This window comes from Aedes aegypti, chromosome 1, assembly GCF_002204515.2.
Source record: "Aedes aegypti strain LVP_AGWG chromosome 1, AaegL5.0 Primary Assembly, whole genome shotgun sequence".
Lineage (NCBI taxonomy): Eukaryota > Metazoa > Arthropoda > Insecta > Diptera > Culicidae > Aedes > Aedes aegypti.
The window spans coordinates 17,735,407-17,752,276 of NC_035107.1; the positions used below are offsets into that span (position 1 = coordinate 17,735,407).

At 42.3% G+C, this 16,870-nt stretch overlaps 7 protein-coding genes across 7 annotated transcripts; 5 read left to right on the plus strand and 2 right to left on the minus strand.

Moving 5' to 3' along the window:
- The first annotated feature begins 2,547 nt into the window (after positions 1 to 2,547).
- LOC5577927 lies at positions 2,548 to 4,564 on the plus strand. Its single transcript, XM_001656662.2, has one exon. The coding sequence runs from the start codon at positions 2,567 to 2,569 to the stop codon at positions 4,418 to 4,420; it is 1,854 nt and encodes a 617-aa protein (XP_001656712.2). The 5' UTR covers positions 2,548 to 2,566; the 3' UTR covers positions 4,421 to 4,564.
- A 907-nt stretch (positions 4,565 to 5,471) lies between these two features.
- Positions 5,472 to 7,307, plus strand: LOC5577928. The gene has a single exon (XM_021838644.1). It carries the CDS (start codon positions 5,512 to 5,514, stop codon positions 7,300 to 7,302), a length of 1,791 nt encoding a protein of 596 aa, XP_021694336.1. The 5' UTR covers positions 5,472 to 5,511; the 3' UTR covers positions 7,303 to 7,307.
- Positions 7,308 to 7,740: 433 nt separating this feature from the next.
- LOC110681531 (acidic leucine-rich nuclear phosphoprotein 32-related protein-like) lies at positions 7,741 to 8,440 on the plus strand. The gene is made up of 2 exons (XM_021857556.1): positions 7,741 to 7,969; positions 8,196 to 8,440. Exons 1-2 carry the CDS (start codon positions 7,741 to 7,743, stop codon positions 8,438 to 8,440), a joined length of 474 nt encoding a protein of 157 aa, XP_021713248.1.
- Positions 8,441 to 8,497: 57 nt separating this feature from the next.
- On the plus strand, positions 8,498 to 9,312 carry LOC110681533 (chromosome partition protein Smc-like). Its single transcript, XM_021857559.1, has 3 exons — positions 8,498 to 8,683; positions 8,782 to 8,907; positions 8,983 to 9,312. Exons 1-3 carry the CDS (start codon positions 8,498 to 8,500, stop codon positions 9,310 to 9,312), a joined length of 642 nt encoding a protein of 213 aa, XP_021713251.1.
- Positions 9,313 to 9,833: 521 nt separating this feature from the next.
- On the plus strand, positions 9,834 to 10,579 carry LOC110681543 (chromosome partition protein Smc-like). Its single transcript, XM_021857585.1, has 3 exons — positions 9,834 to 9,950; positions 10,049 to 10,174; positions 10,250 to 10,579. Exons 1-3 carry the CDS (start codon positions 9,834 to 9,836, stop codon positions 10,577 to 10,579), a joined length of 573 nt encoding a protein of 190 aa, XP_021713277.1.
- Positions 10,580 to 10,813: 234 nt separating this feature from the next.
- On the minus strand, positions 10,814 to 11,763 carry LOC110681551 (putative protein TPRXL). The gene is made up of 4 exons (XM_021857602.1): positions 11,722 to 11,763; positions 11,531 to 11,606; positions 11,052 to 11,220; positions 10,814 to 10,976 (listed from the first exon to the last, which is right to left on the minus strand). Exons 1-4 carry the CDS (start codon positions 11,761 to 11,763, stop codon positions 10,814 to 10,816), a joined length of 450 nt encoding a protein of 149 aa, XP_021713294.1.
- On the minus strand, positions 11,736 to 13,748 carry LOC5577929. Its single transcript, XM_001656664.2, has 2 exons — positions 12,418 to 13,748; positions 11,736 to 12,355 (listed from the first exon to the last, which is right to left on the minus strand). Exons 1-2 carry the CDS (start codon positions 13,737 to 13,739, stop codon positions 11,860 to 11,862), a joined length of 1,818 nt encoding a protein of 605 aa, XP_001656714.2. The 5' UTR covers positions 13,740 to 13,748; the 3' UTR covers positions 11,736 to 11,859.
- Positions 13,749 to 16,870: the final 3,122 nt, after the last annotated feature.

Genomic DNA, 16,870 nt, shown 5'->3' on the forward strand with positions numbered 1-16,870 from the left:
ATAAAAACGGGATACTTGCCACATTGAAAATTGAATGATTATCTGGAATGGAGAGACAGTTGTAGACGACTCACAAGCTGACTTTGTCGAAGCATCCCTTTTGACTTTCATAATACGGGATTAGTGGTCTAATGGTTACCGCTTCTGCTTCATAAGCAGAAGGTCTTGGGTTCAATTTCAGGCCCGTCTCTTTCCTCGTACTTTGTTGTTGTATTTTTCACTTGCTTCTATCTTCCACTCTTAATCTATCACACTCACACTATGCTAGAACCAGAGACAGACAAAAAAACATAAGCCTTTGTACGTGCCATAAATTCTTTTGTTCTTTTGACTTTTACTGTGCGCCGTGTGTTGGTGCTGTCTCGCTCTCTCTGACGGACAACTTGAAAACAAGGCGCACAGTAAAAGTCAAACGTTTTATAGCATGCATAGGCTCATGTTTCCCTACGCTTCCATTCTTCCATAATTATAGCACGCCTTTCATTACGCCTGATACATAGGCAGTTTGCTAACCAAAATTAAAACCCTCTCTGGCATGCCTTTGCCCCAACCCATACACTCCTGCATTGACTGGCGTAGATGCAGTCGAACTCCACGGTCTATACAGTAGTATACAGTGGGCCAGCATAAGTGCAACATCAATTCCTTCCCCTTCTTTACTGGTCTACATTCTGACGTAGCAGAAGAGTTACATATTTCTCAGGAGTACATAAATGTAGGGGAAGTGGGGGCAAAATGATCAGGGGTGGTAAAATAAGCACCGTGCCTTTTACCGAGAAAAAAACAATTTGATTGAATTTTTATCACGCACGGACGATTTAGAGAATATATCGGAGTGTTCGGGTTGATACTGCGGTCAATTGAAGTGAAAATAGTAACGAAACTTAAGATTTTAGAAAACGACGTTTGAAAATTAGAACTGACGTAACTTCCCGACTAGAGGCATATAACAAAAATAAAATAAAATTTCATCAGAATATGATTTACATATCTTATTATGATATAATTTTGTTAGACACTGTTATCCACACAAAATATTAAAACAAAAATATATCATAATATGTTATTTTGAACATGATCCTATTTGTTTATTTTAAACAGTTTTATAATAAAATTGAACACGTATCAGTGCTTTTCAATAAGTTATAATATTTGGAAATTTACTGTTTTTCTCGACATACGATTGGTTGGTTTTAAGTTTTTTCATCCATTTAATTTCAGTCCTATTCTTAATTGTTTCAATATTTACACAAATATGTTGTTAATCATATCATATTAATTTTTTGTAAATATTTACTAACTTATGATAAAGATGAGTTGCTTTATTTTCATTTGGGGAGAATAAAAGAAAAATCATCCTGCATCAAAATTGTATCAAACCTTTATATCATAATATCATAAGGTGATATAATTCTGTTATGTATCCATAGTCGGATTTAAGCTTGGGAGTCTTGAGGTTTTTCAGTGAGGTTAATATCGTTATGATATGATGTCAAATGAATGTGCGCTTGCAAGCAATGAGACTATAATATCTTTTTACTATGCAGACGAAATTCTAAACATTATTGAACCATCTCTTTTTTTCACTCTTGATATACAAAACGACGAAACTGCGATTTTCAACTTTCGAAACTAAACCCGAAATTACTACGCTCTGTCATATGGAGAGACAATGCAACGTAACCACGAATTGAATTAGTCAATATGCCGAACTATATTTGGCGGAAGTTCGTTAGGTCAAACACGTTAAGCCGAATGGGTCATTAGGTCGAATCAGCTAAAAAATTCTAGTAGATATCTGCTATCATAATCGATTATCAAATGCCACATTTTTTAAAGCTATCTTAAAATAAGGGAAGGATTATAGATAAAACTTTGCACAAAAGGAGAAAGATACTAATAAATGCATGACAAACTTAAATTTCTATGAAACACTATGACAGCAAAGCTCTAAAGAACAGAGTTATTAAAAGAAGAAGTCTCTGAGTCACATGACGCCAGGTATAAAAACAAGGATTGTAACAACAGTGTAAATCCAAAAACTCTACTAAGTTGCTTTATAGTAATTTATTCTTCGCTACAGGTTTTCCATGAGGTTTTTTAGATTATTTCGGGAGTTCAACCAAAAATTCCACAAAAATATTAGAAATTCTTGAGAATTCTAGATTTTTTACTGAAGTAATGTTTGGACATTCCATACCTCGATGACCTTCCATTGTTCGATGCACTGATGGCCAACAGCAACTAAAACAGGAACTTCTATGCACAGACGAACTGAGCATCCTGCATATTGATCACTTCATTAACGATTTTACCTAATGTCATACTTTTTTTTTCTAGAGTCCAATGCTATTCACCTATAATATGCGCCGTCATATCCATAGTCTTAATTACTTCTATATGCTTTTACAGGTCCAATATAATACAAGCATACTCTTATGTTTGGTAGTTATGGTCGATTGTTCGCGTAATTCGATTATCAATTATCTTTTATGAAAAGGTCCAATTCCACTATTCTACTAAAGTAACTGTGCAACTATTAAAGATATTGCCAAGTGCTCTACTAATGAAGTTAGTATCAAACATCATGATGAATTGCCTCATCTTCTTTGCCTTGCTACCTACTATTCATCTAAACGCTGCTACCTCTGCTGTAGAGTCCTCAAAACGTACGACTTACGCCACAGCTTCGTTGATTGCGGAGATAATTGATGAGTACTACATATTGCATACCATGCCATTACTGGTCATCCGAGAGTACGAACCTGATCAAGCCGATCTGGTCGATCAGGTCATCCAAAACCTTCAACATCGAAGAATAGTCCAACTGGATGCTACCCTCATCGGTTACACGACCTGGTTCTACGGAATCTTTTTCTGTCAGAATTTGTCCAGTTTCCAGAAGCTCATCGAACTTTTCACATTGGAAAGGTACGACATCGTTGGCTACTATACGTTTGTTCTGATAGAGGCTAGTGAAGCCGAAGTCAATGAAGTGTTCAACACCGTTTGGAAACTCAAACTTCTTCGAACTGTGCTTATCGTAGTTAACGGAGATCACCCGCAGCTGTTCAACTACTCTCCCTATTCCAACAATACTTGCGGTGAACCGATAGTTCACCGAGTCCAGGAGCATTCGTCTACGGAGTTGTTCATCCACTTTCTGAATGATTTCTACGGCTGTCCACTCAAACTGGGAACCTTCGAAAGTCCTCCGTTCGTCCACATCCTCTCCGCGGATCAAGGACGAGATTCTCTCATCGATGGTTTCGAAGGGGATCTGGTTTCGACACTTGCCGGGAAGCTCAACTTCCGACTCGTGGTTATGACTCCTCCGGACAATGCACAGTGGGGCGTCCCGTCGCCCAACGGTAGTACCGGTCTGATGAGGATCCTTCAGGATGAGACCGTGGACTTTGGAGTTGGCTGTTTGGGGATTATGGCGCAGCGAAATGAAATTCTTCAACCTGGAAGGGCTCACTACAACTCGCGAGCTCTGTTCGCCATCCCGGAAGGCCAGCCCTACAGCCCGATTGAGAAACTATTGAGGCCTTTCGAGAGAACCGTTTGGATGGTACTTGTCGGCCAACTGATTAGCATTGCGTTTTTGATGCTGTGCCTGAAATTCGCATCGGACAACGTCCGGAACTTTATCTATGGAGAGGGTAATCAAACAGCACTGTTGAACTTGTTCAACGTGGTCTACTCAGGAGGTCTGCACATCTTTCCAAGGCGGAACTTTGCCAGGACTCTCTTGGTGTTGTGGATAGTGCATTGCTTCGTGTTGCGAACAGTGTACCAGGGATTGCTGTTCAGATACTTGCAAGACGAGTCCAGTCATAGCCCGGTGGATACGGTTGATGGAATCGAACGGTCGACCCTGCACTACCACATCAACAAAAACTCGGATCGCTTCTTTCAGCACAATCCGAGTTTGCTGAAACGTGTACGTTACATTCCGCCTGGAAACGACAGTATGGGAGCGGCACTGGACGCCGTAGCGAGCCGTAGAGTTCGAGACGGAGTCGTGCTGGTCACCCTGGAGCACATTGCGTATCACAACAAGCACCGCTTGAGCAGGGGTTTCCTGCGAAGTACTCGAGACAGTTTGAATGGCTTTCCCATGGTTATCTACTACCCTAAGAGAACCTTTCTGGTGCGAGTGTTGAACCGAGTAATTGGGAACATCGAAACCGCTGGACTCATGAACTACTGGGTCAGACGTTACGGAAACTACAATTTTCTACCGGCGAAGTTGACCATGGTTCAGCCGAAGCCTCTGGAGTTGCAACATATGATGGGCTGTTTCTTGTTCATCTGTGTGCAGTGGAGCATGAGCTGTGCGGTGTTCGGCCTGGAGCTGCTGTCGTCGAGGGTAGCATGGTTGCAGAGGGTATTGCAGTTCTTCGTTCACAGATAGACGGGACGCTTCAAGGACATGAAGATACAGGGAACTATTGCCATTGATTAAAACTACCTTGAAACATACTTGAAGCTATTGTACAGTTAACTGCTTATCAATTACTACTAAAAGGATTGAACATTGTTTCATTCGCATCCATAACTGCGGTATTACGTAACTCAGTTGACGCAAATGCACTATGGCTTATCAGGTGGCCAATAATCAAAAAAGTGATGTGCCCCAAATTTCAATTCTTGTTCGCCATTTCATTGTAAACATGTCTGTTAAGAAATCCCCAAAATATTAGGGCATGATTTGCATTGCACTCTCAGATATGAGGTGCCAAAGTTGAGCCTATGGAGAAAAACTTGTTTTTATTAACAAAAACTATGGTTTACTCAAATAAATATAACTTTTTTTCTATAATACTTACGTAAAATGTTTTTACATCATTTGAAAGCTTACAAAAAAAGCTTCCTAGAAACAATAAAAAAAAAATAAAAAAGATTCAAAATAGTGGCTTTAATGATGTTTTTTATAAAGCGGTTAAAAAATCGAATAAGCTTATAGTTAACACATCGAGTACTTTTTTGTCCTAAGTTGTCCCAGGCTTAAATTCAGTTCCAAGGATACTTTGAGATGTAAACTAAAGGATCGTGAAGAATTTAGCTGCACAAATTTGCACTTTTTTAATTTAAGTCTTTTTGAATTTTTCCAATATTTTTAACCATTTTCTATTGAAAACAGCTAAAAACTAATTCAGAAAATAACTGAATGTCGCTAAATCATTTATATCATCATTTCTATGTAATTTTTAATATTTATAATGGTTTGCACAACGTTAATCGCATAAATGGCTTATATGCATTATAAGTAACAAAGTTTAATATTTCGATATAGGCCCTATTCAAAAGTTAGTCTCGAAAACTTGTTTTTGAAAATACAACATCAAGTTTGTATCATAAAACTCATAAATACGACATGAGATGGAAAACATATTTTTGGCCGCCAGTCTGTATGGAAACCGCCCATAGTGAAATGTATTCAAAACTTGATGCGTCAATTATAGCGTTGCTCAATAGCAGTTCCAAACTTGCCTGGATAACATAATGTTACTGACGTTGTCAGTTGTCATAATTATTGGCACCGGCTGCATCTCGGTTTGCCGCACAACCAACGTCACGTCGAAGCTAATTACTGAGATTATCGATGAGTACTTCGTCTTTCGCCAGGTACCCCTTCTTGTCGTGAGTGGTGAGGATACAATGCACTTGGACCTGGTTGATCAGATCATCGGTAATCTGCACAAGCCCAGAGTAATCCAGCTTGGTCCAACGAGCAAGAACTACGCCTCTTGGTTCTACTGCATGTTCTTCTTCACCACTTACGAAGGCTTTGTCGCGCATATTAACGTGCTGAGCTCTGAACAGTACGACCTCTACGGATTCTACACGTTCTTTTTCAACGAAGTTACTGAAATTCAAATCCACAAAGCTTTCGATGCTATTTGGAAAGTCAAAATTCTTCGCGCCCTGATCATCGTCTTCAACGATGACCGTCCACAACTCTACAACTACTTCCCGTACAACATTCAGTCTTGTGGAAAGCCCAAGGTTCACTACATCACAAATCACCAGTCATCGCAATTGTACCTCCAAAAGTTGAACAATTTCTACGGATGTCCAATAACGCTGGGAACTTTCGAAACGCCGCCGTTTGTCCATTTCCAAGGCGATACCGTATATGGCTTCGAAGGAGACCTTGCCTCGACGTTAGCTCGGCAGTTGAACTTCCAGTTGCTCGTTGTGACCCCTCCAGACAACGCCCAATGGGGAGACCCACACCCAAACGGTAGCACCGGGTTGATGAAGCTCCTCCAAGAGGAAACCGCACACTTTGGAGTTGGCTGTCTAGGCATCATGCCCCAAAGGAACGAAATTCTACAGCCCGGTAGACCCCACTACAACTCACGGGTGCTGTTCGCCGTACCCGAAGGGCAACCGCTGAACTCGTTCGAAAAGCTGTTCCAACCATTCGACCGAACCGTTTGGGCTGCTCAAGGATTACTCATCTGCCTTGCGATCACCGTCGTCCTAACGCTGAAGTTCGCCCCGAACTCCGTACGAGACTTCATCTATGGCGCAAACAATCATACTCCGCTTCTGAACACGATCAACGTCTTCTACACCGGAGCTCTTCACCGCGTCCCTAGGCGTAACTTTGCCCGAACCCTTCTGCTCCTCTGGATCCTCCACTGCTTCGTCATGCGAACTGTCTACCAAGGTCTGCTCTTCAAATATCTTCAACAGGAATCCAACCACAAACCGATCGATATCATAGACGACATCGAGCAGTCCAAGCTGCACTACCACATGAACAAGAATGCAGAACGCTTCTTCGCCCACAAGCCAGGACTGTCGAGTCGCATTCGCCTAATTCCACCGGGAAACGACAGCGTAAGTCTAGCCCTGGACGCAGTATCCAGTCGCAGAGTTCGTGACGCGGTGGTCGTTTGTACCCTGGAGCATATTGCGTACCACAACAAGCACCGGCTGAAGCAGGGGTTCCTTCGAAGCTCTCGAGACAGCCTCAGCTCGTACCCGATGGTTATCTACTACCCGAAGCGCACGTTCCTGGTGCGAGTTTTGGATAGGCTTATCGGACAGATTGAAACCGCTGGATTGATGAACTTTTGGGTCCAAAGGTATGGAAACTACCATTTCTTCCCGAAGCGGGTCGAACGCTCGCAACCGTCGGCCCTCAACGTCGAACAGCTGATGGGATGCTTCGAGTGTATCTGCGTTCAGTGGATGGTAAGCTGTGGGATTTTCGTCCTTGAATTGCTTTCCTACAAAATAACATTTCTTAGAAGATTTCTAGCGTTCCTCACACATAACTAGATCGTTCAATAAAGGCACAATGTTCTACTAAGTCACTCCTCATCAAATGGTACAAAATCAATTTTAAAACAAACTTGGACTTGGATTTGGAGGATAGAGGACTTGGAATTGGATGACTTGGATGACTTGGATTTGAAGGATTGGTCTTCCAACTTGGAATTGGAGGACTTAGACTTGGAGGACTTGGGTTTGTAAGACTTGGAAATGCACTTGAACTTGGAATTGGAGGACTTGGATTTGGAGGACTTGGACATGGAGGACTTGGACTTGGAGGACTTGGACTTTGAGGACTCTGACTTGAAAAACTTGGGCTTGGAGGATTTGGACTTGGATTTGAAGGACTTGGACTTGGAGGACTCGGAATTGGAGTACTTCGACTTGTAGGATTTCAACTTGGAGAACTTGGACTTGGAGGACTTGGATTTGGATGACTTTGACATGGAAAACTTGGAAGACTTGGAATTCAAGGATTTGGATTTGGAGGACTTGGAATTGGAGGACTTCGACTTGAAGGACTTGGAATTGGAGGACTTGAATTCGGAAAACTTGGATTCTGACTTGAAGAACTTGAACTTGGAGGACTTGGACTTGGAGGTTTTGGACTTGGATTTGAAGGATTTGGACTTGGAGAACTTGGGCTTGGAGGACTTGGGCTTGGAGGACTTGGGCTTGGAGGTCTTCAACTTGGAGAACTTGGACTTGGATCACTTGGATTTGAAGGATATGGACTTGGAGGACTTGGAATGGAGGACTCTGACTTGAAGAACTTGGACTTGGAGGACTTGGATGACTTGGATTCGAAGGATTTGGACTTGGAGGAATTGGAATTGGAGGACTTCGACTTGAAGGGCATCGACTTGGAGGACTTGAATTCGGAAAACTTGGACTTGAAGGATTTGGGAACTTGAGCTTGGAGGACTCTGACTTGAAGAACTTGGACTTGGAGGACTTGGACTTGAAGGTTTTGGACTTGGATGACTTCGATTTGAAGGATTTGGAGTTGGAGATCTTGGAATTGGAGGACTTCGACTTGGAGAACTTGGACTTGGAGGACTTGAAATTGGAGGACATGGACTTGGAGGACTTGAACTTGGAGGTTTTGTACTTGGATGATTTGGATTTGAAGGAATTGAACTAGGAAAACTTGGAATTGGAGGACTTCGACTTGGAGAACTTGGACTTGGAGGACTTGAAAATGGAAAACTTGGAATTGGAGGACTTTGACTTGGAGAACTTGGACTTGGAGGACTTGAAATTGGAGGACATGGACTTGGAGGACTTGAACTTGGAGGTTTTGTACTTGGATGACTTGGATTTGAAGGAATTGAACTTGGAAAACTTGGAATTGGAGGACTTTGACTTGGAAAACTTGGAATTGGAGGTCTTGAAATTGGAGGACTTGGACTTGGAGAACTTGGACTTGGAGGACTTCAATTCGAAGGATTTGGGAACTTGAACTTGGAGGACTCTGACTTTAAGAACTTGGACTTGGAGGACTTGGACTTGGAGGTTTTGGACTTGGATGACTTGGATTTGAAGGAATTGGACTTGGAAATAGAGCACTTCGACTTGAAGAACTTGGACTTGGAGGACTTGGACTTGGAGGTTTTGGACTAAGATGACTTGGATTTGAGGGAATTGGACTTGGAAAACTTGGAATTGGAAGACTTCAACTTGGAGAACTTGGACTTGGAGGACTTGAAATTGGAAAACTTGGAATTGGAGGACTTCGACTTGGAGAACTTGGACTTGGAAAACTTGGAATTGGAGGACTTCAACTTGGAGAACTTGGACTTGGAGGACTTGAAATTGGAGGACATGGACTTGGAGGACTTGAACTTGGAGGTTTTGTACTTGGATGATTTGGATTTGAAGGAATTGAACTTGGAAAACTTGGAATTGGAGGACTTTGACTTGGAAAACTTGGAATTGGAGGTCTTGAAATTGGAGGACTTGGACTTGGAGAACTTGGACTTGGAGGACTTCAACTTGAAGGATTTGGGAACTTGAACTTGGAGGACTCTGACTTGAAGAACTTGGACTTGGAGGACTTGGACTTGGAGGTTTTGGACTAAGATGACTTGGATTTGAGGGAATTGGACTTGGAAAACTTGGAATTGGAAGACTTCAACTTGGAGAACTTGGACTTGGAGGACTTGAAATTGGAAAACTTGGAATTGGAGGACTTCGACTTGGAGAACTTGGACTTGGAAAACTTGGAATTGGAGGACTTCGACTTGGAGAACTTGGACTTGGAGGACTTGAAAATGGAAAACTTGGAATTGGAGGACTTTGACTTGGAGAACTTGGACTTGGAGGACTTGAAATTGGAGGACATGGACTTGGAGGACTTGAACTTGGAGGTTTTGTACTTGGATGACTTGGATTTGAAGGAATTGAACTAGGAAAACTTGGAATTGGAGGACTTCGACTTGGAGAACTTGGACTTGGAGGACTTGAAAATGGAAAACTTGGAATTGGAGGACTTGGACTTGTAGAACTTGGACTTGGAGGACTTGAAATTGGAGGACATGGACTTGGAGGACTTGAACTTGGAGGTTTTGTACTTGGATGATTTGGATTTGAAGGAATTGAACTTGGAAAACTTGGAATTGGAGGACTTTGACTTGGAAAACTTGGAATTGGAGGTCTTGAAATTGGAGGACTTGGACTTGGAGAACTTGGACTTGGAGGACTTCAATTTGAAGGATTTGGGAACTTGAACTTGGAGGACTCTGACTTGAAGAACTTGGACTTGGAGGACTTGGACTTGGAGGTTTTGGACTTGGATGACTTGGATTTGAAGGAATTGGACTTGGAAATAGAGCACTTCGACTTGAAGAACTTGGACTTGGAGGACTTGGACTTGGAGGTTTTGGACTAAGATGACTTGGATTTGAGGGAATTGGACTTGGAAAACTTGGAATTGGAAGACTTCAACTTGGAGAACTTGGACTTGGAGGACTTGAAATTGGAAAACTTGGAATTGGAGGACTTCGACTTGGAGAACTTGGACTTGGAAAACTTGGAATTGGAGGACTTCAACTTGGAGAACTTGGACTTGGAGGACTTGAAATTGGAGGACATGGACTTGGAGGACTTGAACTTGGAGGTTTTGTACTTGGATGATTTGGATTTGAAGGAATTGAACTTGGAAAACTTGGAATTGGAGGACTTTGACTTGGAAAACTTGGAATTGGAGGTCTTGAAATTGGAGGACTTGGACTTGGAGAACTTGGACTTGGAGGACTTCAACTTGAAGGATTTGGGAACTTGAACTTGGAGGACTCTGACTTGAAGAACTTGGACTTGGAGGACTTGGACTTGGATGACTTGGATTTTAAGGAATTGGACTTGAAAATAGAGCACTTTGACTTGAAGGAATTGGACTTGAAAATAGAGCACTTTGACTTGAAGAACTTGGACTTGGAGGACTTGGACTTGGAGGTTTTGGACTAAGATGACTTGGATTTGAAGGAATTGGACTTGGAAAACTTGGAATTTGAAGACTTCAACTTGGAGAACTTGGACTTGGAGGACTTGAAATTGGAAAACTTGGAATTGGAGGACTTCGACTTGGAGAACTTGGAATTGGAGAACATGGATTTGGAGGGCTTGGACTTGGAGAACTTGAACTGGGAGGACATGGACTTGAAGGACTTGGGCTTGGAGGACTTGGACATGGAGAACTTGGACTTGGAGGACTTCAACTTGAAGGGTTTGGGAACTTGAACTTAGAGGACTCTGACTTGAAGAACATGGACTTGGATGACTTGGATTTGAAGGAATTGGACTTGGAAAACTTGGAATTGGAGGACTTCGACTTCGAGAACTTGGACTTAGAGGACTTGAAATTGGAGGACTTGGACTTGGAGGACTTGAACTTGGAAAATTTGGACTTGAAGGACTTGGAGGACTCTGAGCTGAAGGACTTGGATTTAGAGGACTTGGACATGGAGCACTTGGACTGAAGCACTTGGAATTGGAGGACTTGAACTTGGAGGACTTGGACTTGAAGGTTTGGGACTTGGATGATTTGGATTTGAAGGACTTAGACTTGGACTTGGAGAACTTGGACTTGGAAAACTTGGACTTGGAGGACTTGGACTTGAAGAACTTGGACTGGGAGGACTTGGACTTGGAGGACTTGGACTTGAAGTTGGAGGAATTGGGCTTGGAGGTCTTGGACTCAGAAAATTTGGATTTAGAGGATTTCGACTTGGAGGACTTGGACTTGAAAGACTTGAAGGACTTGGAGGACTCTGGAATGAAGGACTTGGACTTGAAGGATTTGGGAACTTGGACTAGGAGGATTTGGATTGGAGGACCAGGACCTGGAGGACTTAATGAAATCAATGTGGATGTCATTCGAAGCAATCAAAAGCTGAATTACAGAAACATTTTTTTATCAAGATCAACCATGTTGAGCTCATGCAAGGCAAGATAGAACATCGCAAACATTTCTGTTGAACACCTATATGTAATCGTTACAGCATGTCCTCTCGAGTCCATCTAGCAATTCTCATACATCAATGCTTAAGTTCGAAAAACCCGACCTCATTCCCTGAAGTCCCCCATACCGCTCAATCGCTCCAGGACGCTCATCAACCACTCAACCTTCCGGGAGACCAACTCCAGCCCAAAGATCACCAAGCTGAGACCGAACAGGGCACCGCACATTTCGTACATCACCGCCAAGTGCCCATTGCTCAGCTGTCTCGGTTCGGATCCAGCGTTCGTCTGGACCCGTTTGAAGTCGTAGTCCCCGTACAGGTTGATCCAGTAGCTCATCAGCCCCGAAGCCATGATCCACTGGATTTGCCTGTTGAACTGTCCCGTCAGCATCGACTTCTTCGGGTAGTAGATCGTAACGGTGAAGGTTGAAATGAACTCCGGGCAAACGTCGACGCGTCCACCCTTGCGGCCCCACAGCCAATTGTGGTGGGCCATGTGGTCCAAACAGCCCTGAACTACGTCCGGGGAATCCGGATGATGAATCATCCATGCCAAGCGATTGATGATGTTGTTCTTCTCCTGAGGAAGATGTCGGACTCTAGAATGCGAAGAGGTGGATGATGAGATAAGTCAGGAAGTTGCTCATGATGAGGATGTTACCTCAGTAGACGATCCGGAAATGCTTCGTAGTAGCGTTCACCACTCTCTACCACGTAGTACAAGGCCTTCGTTTGGTCGATCTCGGCCATCGATCGCGATGGAGGAAACGTCAATTCCTGCTGAAGATACCGGAACAGTGCACTTTGGTAGAGCGATCTAATGACGAAGCAGAAGTAGATCCAGAAGATCAAAAGAGTTCGGGCAAAGTTTCGGCTTGGCAGCAGGTGCATTGCAATTCCGAAGAATATCTGAACCAGGTTGAGATACGGAGTGTGCGTCTGTTGACCGTAGACAAAATTCCTCACTGATTGGTTTCGGAGCTCAATGCTAGCGATAACGAACGCTGCTCCAGCAATCACAGTGACCGTAATCCACCAAACGTTAGCCTCGAAAGGTCTGAAAAGCTTCTCGAAAGCCGTGTACGAACGCCCTTTAGGCACTGCCAGCACCAGAGATGTAGTATAGTGTGCCAAACCAGCTTTCAATATCGCACTCCTAGCCACGGATATCCCCAAACAGGAAATTCCAAAATCGACCTCCCCTTCCTGGATCATGCGCATCATTCCGGTGCTGTTCCGAGGTAGCGCATAGCCCCACTGCTCACCATTCTCAGGTTCGAGTATTTGAACGGTGAAGTTGAGTTTCTCCTTCAAAGTGTCCAGCAGATCACCTTCGAAGCCACTCATCTTGAGCGGTTCCGTATCGGAGCGTTCCATGATCGTGAAAGGGCGAGTCTCGAATGAGCCCACCTTAAAGGGACAACCGTGGTACATCAATGTCTTGTCCGGATAATGCTTATCAGAGGGCTTCAAGGCCATCAGGTTCACCATAGCACAACGTCCAGCGGCGTATGGTTCGTACGACCACATGTGAGGTCCGCTGTCTCCGTGCCCAATCAGTACAACGTTGATGATCTGCAAGCTCCACAGATCTCCGAATATGCTACGGGCAAGCTCTTCGTCGACCGATACACTGCAGACAATCAAGTATCTCCCGGAGAAGTCGAACTTCTCGACCGACAAGCTCGCGTACAGTCGTTGAAACGCCTCATAGCCATCGATGAACATCACTGTGCGAATGGAAGGCCTTCGAATGCGTTGCTCAGATAATACGTCAAGCCGCAGCGTAACGGCTCCATCCAATCGAACAATAACTTGCTGCAGGATGACTCGTAGAAGCCGATCACCCTCGGAGCTAGTAGCAGCCAGTAGAATGAGCGACGGTGCAAAAGGATGCCGGAAGTCACGCAACATTACGGAAGCAGTAGATTCCCCTAGCGTCGAGGATTCTAGTTGTGCCACACGAAAAATCGCACATATCATTAGCAGTCTAACAAGCATAGTTACGCAAATGAGCCTATCCATCAATCACGGCAGATGCTTTTATACGGACAAGCCCGATAATTAATAGTAAAAGCAATGCCTAAATGGACTCGCTAATTATAGTAGAGGGCAGCAATTAGTCGAAAGCATTACACCACAACTAGGATGGCATTAATAAGGTCGACAAATTTTAGCAACAAAGTTGTCGTTGAGTTCAATCCACAAACCAAAGCTATTCGTTCATAAAGGAATTCTTAAGAACGATTCATTGGAAGCCAATGCGTTGGCCAACAATATTCATCAATTGGTTTTGTACATAATATTACAGTATGGCCCATAAAAAAATGCGAAAATTGTTTGAACGTGAATGTAGCATCCACAGGCGTTATTTTCATAGTTTTTGATAGTGAATGTAATTTCTGATTATTCTGACATAACTTCGCTATCCAGGACAATTGTAATTATATATAATTTTCATCATATTTTTCTTACTGTCCTAAATAATGTAATAAAGCAAATAAGTTCATATGGTTTTTCCGCCCAAAGCTAGAAACAGCGTCTGATTGTCGTATACTCTGGTGCAAGGATGGAAAAAAAAAATCAGCTCTAACGACAAACAACACGGTATCTGACTGGTCCAATAGGGCCGTTGCTCTTGCAGCAACATGATTTCATCACCTTACCACGCACGCTAATCATAGATATATCGAGCATCCGATGAACTGTTTGTCGTAGGACAAAGGGTTTGTCGGATATTGTAACATGTTGCGATTAATGCGAATTAATTTAAAATTCACGGATAAACTTTCTCACATACCATGCACGATTGAATTTCAGATTAAAAATGACAAGCTAGGAGACAAATCGTGGAGTGCAATCAGAAAAATCCCCCAAAATTATGACTGTGATTCGCGAACAATTGATCGTCAGCTCACAGGCCGAGCGATTCATTTTTCGCGGAGCGGAGTTTGTTGTGATGGCTTGACGACTAAGGGTTTATCGTTTGTTGCTATGATCGCATGATAAAGAACAACCACGATGCATCATTTGTTTTATCATGACCACTAGATTTCCATCCTTGCTCAGGTGATAAACATTCCACTTTCAAAAATCACACTTTGTTTTTGAAAATTTTAGTTTGTTTGGTATCAGAGGATGAAGGAGTTCTTAGAGAACGTGTTCTTCAAGATCACAATAAAATATTTTGCCAGGGTCATAGTTTTGAGGGCATTTGCGTCTTATAGGTTTGATATGCCTTTATTTTTTGTTAAAGTTGAATCAAAAATAAATACGGAGGCCTATAACAGATTGTTAAGGATAAAATTAGTTCCTTCGGTTAGAGACAACTTATATCAATACTAGCTCATGGGTTTTGAGCAAAACGGAGCCGCTTATCACACTTATATGAAGGTTCAATCAAAGCTCTCCGGAATGAGCCGTTTTTTTTTCGAAAATATGCTTAAGTCCCCAATTACCCAGGCATGAACCGATTCTATCGTTGATGTTTTAGAAGCTTTCATCACACAGATATTGAACTCGATGTCCGCATGATAAAATTTGAAGGTATGCTTCCAATTCCTCTCTGGTAAGGTGAAAGTACCAGATAAAAATCATGTCCAAAGCAAAAAACTGAGTCTAAATAGATTAAACAATACAAGTAATGAATAATATTTATGTTTCATTCTCATTTTCTATGTAAAAACTACCATAAAACATGATATGACGATTTCCGCATTTTTTTATGGACTGTAAAATCGGATAATAATTCATCAAGATTTGTAACTAAATTATTAGAAAGGAACAGGCTATTGGAAAATGCGTCCATTCAAGTCATTCCTTTAGGATTTCTTTATTGAAGTCCTCCAAAAATTGCAGAAATCGTTCCATCAATATTTTTACAAATTTGGAGAGGAATCCCCGAATGAATACTTGAAGGAAGCCTTTTAAGAATTGCTTAATCGCAAATGCATTCTATCAGAATGTGAACTGAATGGGTGTGCATTGGGCCGTCCCTTATTTTTCGAAAATGCGAAATGTTATAAGTTCGTCATTGTAAAATTCTCGTTTTGGTAAGAAAAAAAAAATCAGGTAAAAATTTGAAGTCAGTACGACGACGCTAAGTGGTCCCCCAACGACCCTAAATCTATTAGGTGTAGATGACCCCCGTGCGCCAAATCGAGCTCGCTGCTCTAGTGTACGCAGCATGATTACGAAAAGCCACTAGTAACAAATTGATAATCAGCATAGAATTTTAAGTAAAGTAATACTTTATACTGTGGATACCTTCATAACACTACACGCTAACATAAAATTCTGAACTACAAAGAAAACAAACTTCTATGCTGATTATAAACGCGCGCAGGACAATTTGTAACTGGTGGCTTTCTGTACTCATGCTGCGTGCACTAGAGCAGCGAGCTCGATTTTGCGCACGGGGTCATCTACACCTAACACCTTCAGATCCGTTGGGGGACTATTTAGCGTCCACGTACGGACTTCAAGCTTTTACCTGATTTTTTTTTTTTCTTACTAAAACGAGCACTTTACAATGACGATCTTATAACATTTCGCATTTTCGAAAAATAATTAATCATTTAATCGTTTCGAATTTAAATTGGAGAAAAAACGGTGAACTGGTTGACAGTTCGATCGATAGATTTGGTTTCACGCTTAGTGCAACTCTTAATTCATAAACTCTGGTTTTGGTAAACAAAAACGGAGTTTCAGTCAGCATGAAAGCACAGACAAACAGACGTAATACAAATTTCTTCAAATCCATCGCCCAGTTTACACCATCATCATCTGGTGAGCATGTTACACGAAAAGGTGTTTCGTGCTACAAGACCGGCAGATGGCGGTAATGTGAAACGTCAAACGCGAAGAAAAACGATGCGCCTCTAGAGGTCCCCAAGCAAACTGCCACGAATACCAACGCACAATCAATCTTACCCAAGTCGATTTCCTCAGAATGAAAACGTATCGATGTTTGTTTGACGTCATTGAGCTTTCGGTCAACGGCAGTCCAACAAGGAAGTGGTTGTTTTGCAGCAATTCTGTTTACATTTGGATTCTCACAGCAAACAAAAGCAATGTTGTGACAGTTCTCACAGCAAACAAAGAAAATTTTGTCA